General features: G+C 34.5%; 1 protein-coding gene across 1 annotated transcript; it reads left to right on the top strand.

Annotated features, from left to right (window-relative positions):
* Positions 1-9,014: 9,014 nt before the first annotated feature.
* Positions 9,015-12,476, top strand: LOC126828380 (uncharacterized). Its single transcript, XM_050558158.2, has 2 exons — positions 9,015-10,766; positions 12,421-12,476. The coding sequence occupies exon 1, from the start codon at positions 9,516-9,518 to the stop codon at positions 10,740-10,742; it is 1,227 nt and encodes a 408-aa protein (XP_050414115.1). The 5' UTR covers positions 9,015-9,515; the 3' UTR covers positions 10,743-10,766; positions 12,421-12,476.
* The last annotated feature ends 251 nt before the right edge of the window (positions 12,477-12,727 follow it).

The raw sequence follows: 12,727 nt of genomic DNA, 5'->3' as shown, positions 1-12,727 counted from the left end.
GCAATATAAAAAAAATATTCTGGTTCTCAGATAATCCTGCATGACCTGTTTTTATTTCAAAAAATAAAAACATTCTCATTAATTATTGCACGAAAATGTTTTACCCCGGTTACAGGAAGTAACTCGATAATAAATTTTAAATAAATCCAGAAATGGTCCATTTATGAAGTACATAACCTTGATAAATGTTACAGCATAATCATACATTCTCATAAACAGCATGATGAGATAACTCATTAAATGTGGGACCATAAAATGTGATGTTTATGAGAAGTCATTTAGCTTATACCTTTGACAAAATAAAAACACAAAAAAAAAACCCCTCTCTCCTGCATCAGATTTTTGGTAAGGAATGCCTGAGAACCATAATATTATTTTATTGTATGGCCTTATTATAGCCCACTTCTGAAAAGCTGTGTAAGTGACTGATATTTTTATAAATTTTTAATTAGATAATAATAATGCTCATATGCTGTATCAAAATTTGGGTAATCATCCATGAAGTTACTTACATTATCATCATTGAATCCTTTGATTTGAAATGAAATGTCCCATTTTTATGCACTGACTGGGTTAATGAAGACAGGCATATGTCATACAGTGTGCTATGAGAGTATGCTACCTCTGTTTTACTATACACATTTGAATGACTAGACACTGTCCTTGTCACGCCCTCCCTTCTGCACTACTGACAAGGGGGAACCAGGCCATAAAATTCTGAGGAAATTTTTCGGCTAACACCAGGAGCAATCCCGAAACCTCCAGGTTAGTGAGTCAGTGTCTTACTCACTGTGACTCTCTATTTGATTTTGATGATATGGATATAATATGTGATGATGTTTCGACAGCATATGCTGGACATGTCCTACGTGGATTGGCAAATGTCTGACCAAGAACATGCCCAATCATTTTCAAAATTTAAAAAAACAAAAATGTACCATATGACTACTTCTTATCTTGATTATCGTTGCTAATAGTCGGCATTCATTAAAGAAACATTCTCACAAAAGTATTTATCGGGTGGTTATTTCCAATAAAAGTATGACAAATTTGGTATATATGGAAAGTATAGACACCCAATCTTACTAGAAAAAAACTGGATTACCTGAAAAACACCCATGGGGCAAGCACTGGGCAAATATGTTAGGGTATCACTAACTGGCAACCCGACGGCTTATTGTCTGCCAGCTTAACTTAGGGAGCGGTTGTTATTTCTTGATCAAATGGTAAGGCGGTTTGGGCAACATTGAGTGGTGTAAATGTATAACAGACTCTGCAATTAAATGTTGGAAAAAGAAATAATTCAAGAATTTACTTGGGCCTCAATATGTATGGTAAATGGACAGTAAGTAATGACAAACACATTCTGAAAATGGGCCCTCCCTCAATCAAGTTAGGTGACAAACATAGCTTGAGGTATCTCTTCGTGAATACAAGTTTTGAGGGGCATTTGAAGCATATTTTTGATAGATTAATTAAATTGAATATGTTTTAAGTCGAAATATATCATCAAATCACACATTTTTTCACTATCTATACTTACCTGCATCAACATTTAGCAATATGTCCCGGACTCCTCCTGCTATCTCCCCTTAATTCCCCTTCGTTTAATCTGGGGTCTGCCCTAAATCTTGAACAGGGATTTAAGATATGAAGGTATGAAGTTTGGTCCATCTGACAAATATAACTATTTTGTGCTCTTTTCAGTTTGAAGAAAAATCAAAAGAAAAGAAAAATCGTAAAGACTACTGGTTACATAAAGATATTGTTGTTAAAATTATTTTGAAAAGATTAGGTGAAAAATACTACAAAAAGAAAGGCTATGTAAAGGTATTATATTATTGACATATGTTGCCATCCTTGATTTAATAACTTTTTGTTTGTAAACATTGCTGATTCTGAGGTGCAAATTTTAATATGCCCACATTTTCACATCTCATGCCTAAAGAAAGACCTGCAATAGACAGATTTAGCTCTTGCATAATGTATGTTTAAACCATTGAAATTTCCGCCTAGCCTTGATCATCATTACTAAAGTCAGTACGATAAAAAGCATAGTCTCGATTATCCATTGTTTGATTTAATTATCAATGAGTGTTAAGCAACATATAGGATTCTAATCCAGTCAATATCGAAGGCTAATGTTGACATCGAGAGTTCATTATGGTCTGGATAAGTTGATTAATGTCTAATTAATAATTTAGATAAGATTTCAGGCCTAAAGAAAGACCTGTAATAGCTCTTGCATAATGCATGTTTAACCACCTTTGCCAAAAACCTTCCAAATGTGATAGAGTCTACATTTTTTTATGGATTTTATTTGAAATTTGGTGTGTACTATTGGGGTTATGACAAGATGAACCCTATTGATATTCCAAAGTTACCCTCATTCACGAAATACTTATGAAAGCGATAGGGCTACAGTCTTTAACAGATTTTTTTTCTAATTTAATGTGAAGCATTGGGACAATGAGAGGAGAATGAGCTGTATTGATTTTCCTTGTTCTTCATCGATCCATTGCAAAATGTGGGCGTTTCTTGCATATTAACTGATCTTTTTCAAACCAGTAGAACGTTAAACCCCAATTCATTTCATTTCATTTCAAGTGTGAATACAATAGAGGCTACAGATTTATTTTGAATTCTGTGTACAGCATTGAGGTCATGAGATGCTAATTTAAACAAACCCTATCAATATTCAGCTCTCCATGAAATTCCTTTCCAGAATTACCCTCTTTTTCCGAAAACATTGTGAACATGATACAGGCTATATTTTTTAATAGATTTTTGTCTAATTTGATGTGAAGCATTTAGACAATAAGGGGATGAGCCCTTTTGATTTTTTCTATTCTCAATCTTCTATGCAAAACGTGGGTGTACCTTGCATGGCAATGGCTTGATATTTGAATAAGGTTGTTTGTACAAAAGGTATTTAGCATTGGGGGGAAACAAGAGGATCTAGAAGAAAAGTTGGGCAGACTACCCATCTCTTGTCACGTACAAGCTTGAAGCAATAACAGATCTTGTTACGATCTCCGATTTTGGATTGTAGTTTATAGATTCACAAGCCACCCAATACCTTGATCAGACAAATCTATACAACAACCAGTTGAAATCTTCTTTGCTCTCGGAGGTTCTACTGCTTTGAAGTAGTAGTTTGTAGACATGGATACATGGATATAAGCATAGTATAGATTACAATAATAAAGTCATTCTCTCAAACCTCATTCAGCCAGACTCGTTGGGCGAGTCTGCTGATACAATCTGCTACATCTTTTCCCTTCTGGAACCAAGCTGCTATCTAGGAACTCAGATGGTAAACTCTCCGGAATCTAATGAAAGTCTGACTTAAAAGTTTACTATGATTTCTTTTATAGGACTCCTGGATATCATGCACAGAACAGCCTGTTTATGGTCCTGAACCTGTGCAATTACTGATTTGATTGGTTAAATTAAGCCAAATGACGCAATTAGTATATTTCCACTCACATGCAATCTGGTAACATGTGTTGACACATGTTTTGGCTCTATAATTCTTTTTATGTGTAAACCTGTCATTTATTCACTATGTTGATTTAAGTACAATTAATTTGCATTTTAAATAGACTCCATAGCTAATATACAAACAATAGAGAATAATTTGTAAAGATACAAATATTGTTTAAACCATCTTATATTGCTATTCCTTGTCTATAAATTTAAAAACAATGTCGAAACGACGATATTACTACATGATATGTAAAATACCTTTCTCATTTTTAAGTTGTTCTAACTATGACCCTTTGATTGGAAATTATATTCTTAATAGGATCTTAAATTAGACTGCTCTTAGACAAAGCTGCTTTGTTGATCTTATATAAAAAAATTGTATCCTATACTTAAAACTGGATTAAGGATCTGTCTGGCGTTATTACATACCCCTGCTGGCTGGTTTGTATAAGGAGTTTGGGGAAATTAAGAGATTTTTGGATGAAATTGCTCTGAAGTGTGGTGTAATTATCAATCTGGCTTTATGTGGTCCACTTTTATATGGCCATTTTATGTGTTTTGTAAATAAGTAAAGTCTTTGAAGGTTATAAAATATGGCTCGAGTTAACGTATGGAAACTAATACTGATATCCTATCTTGACTGCAAGTATGACTTGAATCATGCTTGCCAGGCGTGTAGCAATGCTGAGGATGATTGCTCAAGCCTGGCTTGTTTGAGCTGTTGGTAATGTTGGCATAAATAAATTTTGAGATCATGTTGAATGCTTTGCTGACCATAAGAAACTTGTTTAGATAGAACATTTTACCATACCATTTTTATTAAAAAATGTTTTGTTTTCAGGAAGTAAAAGATTTATATGCTGGTTTAGTTCAGATAATAGATAGTGGAGTTACATTAAAAGTTGATCAAACTCATGTTGAAACAGTTATACCCTCTATAGGTAAGTATAATATCAACATTACATTGAACACAAGATAATTGATCAATTTCAAAAATATTAAACACAAAAACATAATATGGAACGAAATCTTGCTTTTTAAAATAGTAATTATGTTCCATATTATGTTTTTTATGTTTATTACATGTGTCAATTGCTGAATGCTGCTCAAAGAAGAGGCAAAAATATTGTTAATAGTTACCCATTTAAGGTGATCATGTCGACACCATTCAGAGTAGCGGTTTCCCAATATTTTTTTATTGTCGTTTATGTAAGCTTGGTATGGCTAATTTGAACCCTTGATAGGATAAATAAAATAAATTGAAAGTAGTCTATTTTCAGTAATTAGGTTATTGTCTGATAGCAATAATTCTTTGGTAGGATTCATATGATCTTTACCCACTTTAGAGATGGGAATTATATTAGCTTCATGCCACGAGGGAGGGAAATTCCCATCAACCCAAATCAGGTTAAAAAGATCCAGTAAGATTAAAGGTGTTCGAAAAGGTAAATGTTTTAAAATCTGATTGTGTATTTCATCTGGAACAGATGCAGCGTCCCGAGCTCGTTATAGCAAATCACAAATCTCGCCATTTCTCCTGTTGTTGTTTAATGCCTCAAAAGGCATCAGAGGAGAAATTGGATGATGAATTGAATGAAAATGTACTGGCCAGGGAATTAGCAATATCAGGAAATGTTGTTATGGTGGTATAATCAACATTAAAATTTAGATGATTAACTGATAAAACACTACTTTTACCTTTAATCCTCCTCATCCTATGGGACACTAGATATATCTATATATTTCTAAAATACAGATTAATATTAAATAAAACATCATATAAAATAATGTCATATGATATGTCTTTTAAAAACCAGGACCTCTTTTGAAACATATCAAATATAAAATTGCATATTATACTGGAGTTGATATCACTAATAACTTTCTCTTTTTTAGACATACTATACAAATTTACATCTGTCTTATGCATTTCTTTAAAAGGTCAGAATACATTTCAGATTCTATTAAAAAGTGGGATTCTACAGGGGCGGACATCAGACTCATGTTTCACTTGATTTTTAAAAAGTTAACAATACTACTACAGACTCGGCTAAGTGGATTACACAGCAATTGCAACCCTACAAAATAATAAAGTTTTAGGCCTAATGCTTGTTGAGTAATGCTTAGGCCTACTTATTTAATGAATTTTGTCATGCCACGGTAAATTCCTATAAACAGTATAAATAACAAATGATGGGATAAATGAAGACCCTGAAATTTTAACCTTAAACAACAAAAATAAAAATAGAATCACTCCTCGCGTATGAGCTTTTTTAAAAAGAATTGCTTAAGAACTGGAATATTTGGCATTACGCTGAACTCCATATCACCAAGTGGTGGTGGTGATGGTTGTAGGTTTAAACCTAAAGCTCTCTTTGTCTCTGATTTGTCACGGGTTCCATTAGTAAACTATTGACTATGCACATGACAATTTTTTTTATTTTTTTTTTAGGTAAAACAGTTATGATAGTAAATGGAGCTTACCGAGGTCAAACAGCCACATTAGAAGAAGTAGATACAAAAAACTTTTCTTGTACAGTGAAATTAGATAGTGTTAGTAAGCCATTATCAATTACTTTATCAGTATCTATAAAGAAGTAATACATGTTTTAAAATTAAAAAGTATACATAGAAATTGATTCATAGTATGATTTAAAGCTGCTTATCTTTTACACACTTTTGTATAAAATTGTAAAACTGGTGGACCAATTCAGCTACAAATCAATTAAAAAACCATTAGAAACAAAATACCACCAGATAAATTGTAATAAAAGAAGAAAATCGACAGTGTTACCTCATTTTAAATCTGTGCAGTACTACAAGTTTCTGTTGTGGTAATTGTGTCAAGATTAGATAGATGGGCATGAAGATAATATATGAAAATAAACCTATTGATCTTAAATTTTGTATTATTTCAGGGTGTATTGAAAGGTCGACCTATAACCAACATACAGTATGAAGATATCAGTAAACTGTATAATCCATCTTGAAAAATGGCTTATAGATTTCATGTCCCATGGATATATGGATTCGAATGTTCAGTCTTTCAACAAATTATATGATCTGTATTGTTAAGTTAATTAAGTATTCTTGATAAGAGTCGCCAGTGCTGTCAAGAAAATGCATAAAACTTTAAAAGTTCTGCATTTACTGCGAAGAGGAAGTCATTGAATATAATGAATATTCTAACGTCATACTTTGTAAACTATAATAAATAATATAATTGTCTGGGCTTTTCAATCAATAATAAATTTGTGTTTCTCAACAATGGGCATGTTAACAGATAGGGGCAACAATTTCTATTCTTGAAATTTGATGGGACCCAGTGTGGTTGTTAAATAACGAAACCTATGAATATAAGTTATCCCGACCCTACAGTTTTTAAAGGATTTTGGCTTCATGAGAGGACAAACATTCTTGATATTCAGCATTCTTCAACCTTTGGGAATATGATAGTTACAGTCCACATACGTCCACAGTATATTGTCGTCGCTCCTGTCCGTTCGGATGTCCACAATTTGTTTGTGGACACATTACAGGTCATAATTCTTATCCGATTTTGACGAAACTTGAAATTATAGGTTTATCTCCAAAAGATCTTGGTTCCTTTCGAAATTTGCCCATATCGGATCGTAGCTTCCTGAATTATGGCCCCTGATTGTACGGAAAATCGCCTTTTTTTTAGCTTGTGGTCCCTCTCCCAATTATTATCCGATTTACAAAACCTTCAATTATATCACCGTTACACTGTAATGAAGGTTGAGTTTGAATTTCGTGAAAATCTGACCAAAATTGCTGGACAATATGGCCGCCATTTGTACGTGAATTGTGTAAAAATATGGTATATCAAGGTTGTTGACCCAGTAGAGATCACAATTTTCTTCCGATTTTGATGAAACTTGAAATGCATGGTTATAACCCAAAGATCTTGGTTCCTTTCGATATTTACGCATATCGGATTGTAACTTCCTGAATTATGGCCCCTGATTGTACGAAAAATCGCCTTTTTTAACTTGTGGTCCCTCTGAAGGTCACAATTTTTATCCCAAATATAAAAAAAAGTTTGATTATATCACTGTATCACCGTAATAAAGTTTGAGTCCGAATTTCGCGAAAATCAGACCAAAATTGCCAGAAAAAATGGCCGCCGCTTGTACACGAATAGTGTAAAAATATGGTATATCAAGGTTTTGGACCCTCTATAGCTCACAATTTTCAACAAACTTTGATGAAACTTGAAATGCATGTTTTTTTAATCAAAGATCTTTGTTGCTTTCAATATTCGCACATATATCGGATCGTAACTTCCTGAATTATGACCCCTGATTGTACTAAAAATCGCCTTGTTTAGCTTGTTGTCCCTCTAGAGGTCATAATTATTATCTGATTTAAAACCAGCGGCTGCCTGACAGGATACGCCCACATTTCGCAAGAGATGGATAGAGAACAAGCTAAAAACAAACAGGATTTTTTGTACAATCAGGGACAATAATCCAGAAAGTTATGGTCTGAAATACGCAAATATCAAAAGGGACTGAGATCTTTTGGATATAAAGATATGTTTTAAGTTTCATAAGAATCGGATAAAAATTGTGACCTCTTGAAGGATGACAACCTTCGTATTGCATACTTTGACACAATTTGCGTACAAGGAGCGGCCATTTTGATATGTTTTAAGTTTCATCAAAATCAGATAGGTTCCACAACCTTTGTATTCCATACTTTGACACAATTTGCTTATAAAAGGCGGCCATTTTGTTGGGCAGTTTCATTTCGATTTCACGAAATTCGAATTCAACCTTCATTATGGTGGAATGGTGATATATTTAAACGGTTTTTATATGCCCGCATTGAAATGTGGCCATACTGTATATTGTCGTCGGTCCGTCCGTCCTCCATCCGTGGTTCCGGCGTCCACAGGCTAAAGTTAATATTCGATTGACTTTACATTTATACACAGTGTTTAAGGTCATGAGACGAAGAAGCCTTTTGATTTTTAGCGATTTCTAATACTTACTGCCAGAGTTGTGGCCCTTGATCACTTTGAAAAATCTTGTGAACATTCTAGAGGCTAAAGTTAATATCCGATTGACTTTAAATTTATACACAGTGTTTAAAGTCATGAGACAAAGAAGTCTATTCATTTTCAGCGATTTTCGATAATTACTGCCAGAGTTATGGCCCTTGATCACTTTGAAAAATCTTGTAAATGCTCTAGAAGCTGAAGTTAATATCCGATTGACTTTAAATTTATACACAGTGTTTGAGGTCATCGAGACAAAGAATCATATTGATTTTCAATGATTTCCGATAATTACTGCCAAAGTTATGGCCCTTGATCACTTTGAAAAATCTTGTGATGTTCTAGAGACTAAAGTTATCATCCAATTGACTTCAGATTGATACACAGAGTTTAAGGTCTTGAGACAAACAAGTATATTGATTTTCAATGAATTTTGATAACTTGAACAGCTAAATCCATGATATTAAATGTTTCGTATACTAAACGTTAGCATGAGGCAGAACTTTATAAAAACCAAACAAATTCTAATGGTTTTCTGATAATTACTTAATGGGTTGTTACTCTTAATCAGATTTTAATGTATTATAAATGTTTCATTACCGAAAAAAGTAAAAATATGCGACAACTTTTGTTGACTGCTCGGAAGATTTAGCTGCTGTGGGCGTATGTTTCGTTGCCCGACAACCTATCTTTATCTGATTATTTCTCGTAAAGTCTCACTTACGAGATTATGTGAATAGGACTGCGCAGCCGTACAAGATCATTGTACTGCTATTAGCCGAAGTGACAGGACGTGGTCTTGTTAACTTCAGTACTTTTTCTGATAGTTATTGACGTGGTCAATAAACTTTAGGTTTTCTATCAGTGGATGTGTGGCTAACGTGGTTAGTTACTTTAGATCGGTCGGTTTTTACGATCTCTTATTACACAGGACTTTTTTGGTTGGAGGTTATCCGCCATTTTGTTTTTCGCACGAGGTGCTTGATTTGTTTACGTCGCTGCTATGGCCGAGATTCAGGTTTCTCAGGACCAGTTGAAGGAAAAAACAAGGCCGTCTAGAAACTCGGTTAGTGGATCTAATAAAAGCGGAAGGAAAAAAGGTTTGAATCCCGATTCTCCTAAACAGTTCGATGTAACCGCTAACTCTTTGCCTGGTTGTAGTACCGGTAATAATAATAACATCGGCTCGACGAGTGTTTTTTCCAATTTTCTCGCTGCCTCGACATCGTCTAAATCGAAAGATGTTCAGTCTGCCGAGTCAAGTAATAATGATGTCCTGACGATTCTAAAATCCATTCAGGAGACCCAATCGGCTCAGAATTCTCGGTTTCAAAGACTATCGAATAAAGTTGATGATCTTTACTACGTCAATGATGACGATTATGAAAATGAGTTATTAGGCTATAATGATGATACAGATTATAATGAAGATGATCTAGAAGTTTTGCCTACAAAAAAGCCCAAATTATCAACAGACGCAGAACTTAGTAATTCTGTTTATGCTCTGGCAGGGGAAAAATTGAGAGTTAAAGATTTGTGTGACAAACCTATTAATCCAGACTTGGCATCGTTGATCGATAACTGGTTCAGAGACGGTGTAGAGGAGGACAGATATAATGAGTTAATTAAATCTATCTCTCGTCCTAAAAACTGTGAGTCTTTGGTGACTGTTAAAACCAACCAATTAGTGTGGGATTTTCTTAGTCAGTCTACACGTACGATGGACAAACGTATACAAAACGCACAAACTTCCATCATTAAAGGAGCAGTCTCTTTGGCTAAAGTTACAGAAGTCCTTGGTGGTGGACAACCTCTGGATGTTAACAACGTATTGGAGCAGGCTATGGAGTCCCTTGCTTTATTTGGACATGCCAATAAACAGTTGTGTTTGGTGCGTCGAGATATGATGAAACCCGATATGAGAGGGGAATATTTACATTTATGCAGTCAGAATTTCAAATATACAGATTGTCTATTTGGAGATGACATATCTAAAACAGTTAAGGATATCTCTGATTGCTCTCGTATTAGTAACAAGATAGGTGCTTACCTAGGTCGCGGAGGACGTGGAAGGTCTGTCCGTGGTAGAGGATTTAGAGGTAGATTTTTTAGAGGCCATTTTCGTGGTCGTGGTTCTGGAGGTTCCTATGGATCATACAATTCAGACGCAAAAAACTACCAGAAGAGTGGTCAAGGTCGACCCCACTCCCAACAAGCTCAACAGAAGTAGTTTCTGAGGCAAGTATGAATGCCAGTAAGTTTCAAGCTGGCAGACTCTCTTTATATGAATATGCATGGGAGAATTTAACTTCAGATCACACAATTTTAGATATTGTTAAACATTGGCATTTGGAATTTGTTGATGGGTTGATTCCTATCCAATATAATTTGCCATATCAACCAATTTTTAATGACCAGCAATCGGCTGTAATTACTATTGAGGTTCAAAACCTCCTTGATATGAATGTGTTACAGGAAGTTCCCTTTTCTCTTGATGGGTTTGTCTCAACAATTTTTGTTAGACCTAAACCTAATGGTAAATTTCGTATGATTCTCAACTTGAAAGAATTAAATAAATTTATTGTTTATCACCATTTCAAAATGGATAATTTCGAAACGGCAGTTAATTTAGTAACTCAAGATTGTTTTTTCGGAAGTATTGATTTCTCCAATGCATATTATTCAATATCTATTGCTGAGGAACATCGAAAGTTCCTTACATTTATGTGGAATGATAAACTGTACATGTACACTTCTATGGCTCAAGGGCTAGCAAGTGCGCCTCGAATATTTACTAAATTACTGAAACCTGTGTTTGCTACTCTTCGCCGTTTAGGCTTTGTCAATACTGCCTATATCGATGATTCTTTATTACTAGGCGATACAGTTAAAGAATGTGAGGACAATATTTCTACAACTATTGCATTTGTAGAAGGTCTTGGATTTACAGTTAATTTTGAGAAATCTGTTCTCAAACCATCTAAAGTAATAGTTTTCTTAGGAAACATTATAAATTCTCATACAATGACAGTTACTCTTACAGAAGAGAGGAAGTCTCGTATTTTACTAGCCTGTAATCAGATTCTCAAATGTTCTACAGCAAAGATTAGGGATGTTGCTAAGGTCATAGGTTCTTTGGTTGCTTCTTTTTCAGCAGTCGAGTATGGGCCTTTGCATTATAGAAATTTAGAGAGAAATAAGGATAAGGCTCTAAAATATTCAGGCTTTAATTTTGATGCTACAATAGTCATTTCAGAGGATATGAAATCTGAAATTCAATGGTGGCTCACTAATTTACATAGTCAATATAGACTTATTTCTCACGGAGACATTCATTTCACTGTTACCACAGATGCATCTATGTTAGGTTGGGGTGCTGAAAGTGACAATTTTAAAATAGGTGGTAGATGGAATTCATCAGAATCAAAATTTCATATTAATTATCTTGAATTACTTGCCGGATTTTATGGCTTGAGATCTTTTAATATCAACAATAAATTTTATGGTAAACATGTGAAAATATTACTGGATAATACTTCTGCTGTTTCTTATATAAACAATATGGGAGGTATCAATTCAGTATGTTGTGATATGCTCGCAAAACAACTTTGGCAGTGGTGCATCGAGAATAATGTTTGGCTTACAGCGAGTCATATACCTGGTAAATCTAACGTTGCAGATATTGCTTCCAGGAAATTTGATGATCAAACTGAATGGATGTTAAATTCAGATATTTTCTCATGGATTGCTAGCTTATGGGGCTTACCAGATATTGACTTGTTTGCCTCAAGACTTAACTGTCAGATTAAAACGTTTTGTTCATGGAAACCTGATCCACATGCATCTTTTATAAATGCTTTTACTTTTTCATGGCATGATTTTTATTGTTATTTAAATCCTCCTTTCAGCCTATTGAACCGTTGTGTTCAGAAGATACGTCAAGACAAGGCGAGATGTATTGTCGTAGCACCGATATGGCCAAGTCAACCTTGGTTCACAAGGTTACTCGAGTTGTTAATAGATGTTCCAGTGATTCTTCCAGCTCAAAAGGATCTTCTTGTTCAAGTGTCCAGCGGACAGCCTCACCCTCTTTGGAAAAATCTAAGTTTAATGAGTTGTCATGTATCCGGAATCAATTCGGAAAACGAGGTTTTTCTGAACAGGCAACAACTGTCATCATGGCATCTTGGAAGTCAGGGACCAAGAAACAGTATC

This window comes from Patella vulgata, chromosome 7 (genome assembly GCF_932274485.2).
Source record: "Patella vulgata chromosome 7, xgPatVulg1.2, whole genome shotgun sequence".
NCBI classification, from domain to species: domain Eukaryota; kingdom Metazoa; phylum Mollusca; class Gastropoda; family Patellidae; genus Patella; species Patella vulgata.
Note: the sequence above shows the minus strand (reverse complement) of the source record. Positions and strands in the feature narration are given on the sequence as shown.

What these genes read in the sequence shown, in the direction of transcription:
- LOC126828380 (XM_050558158.2), top strand. Translation starts at nt 9,516, where the DNA reads ATGGCCGAGATTCAGGTTTCTCAGGACCAGTTGAAGGAAAAAACAAGG.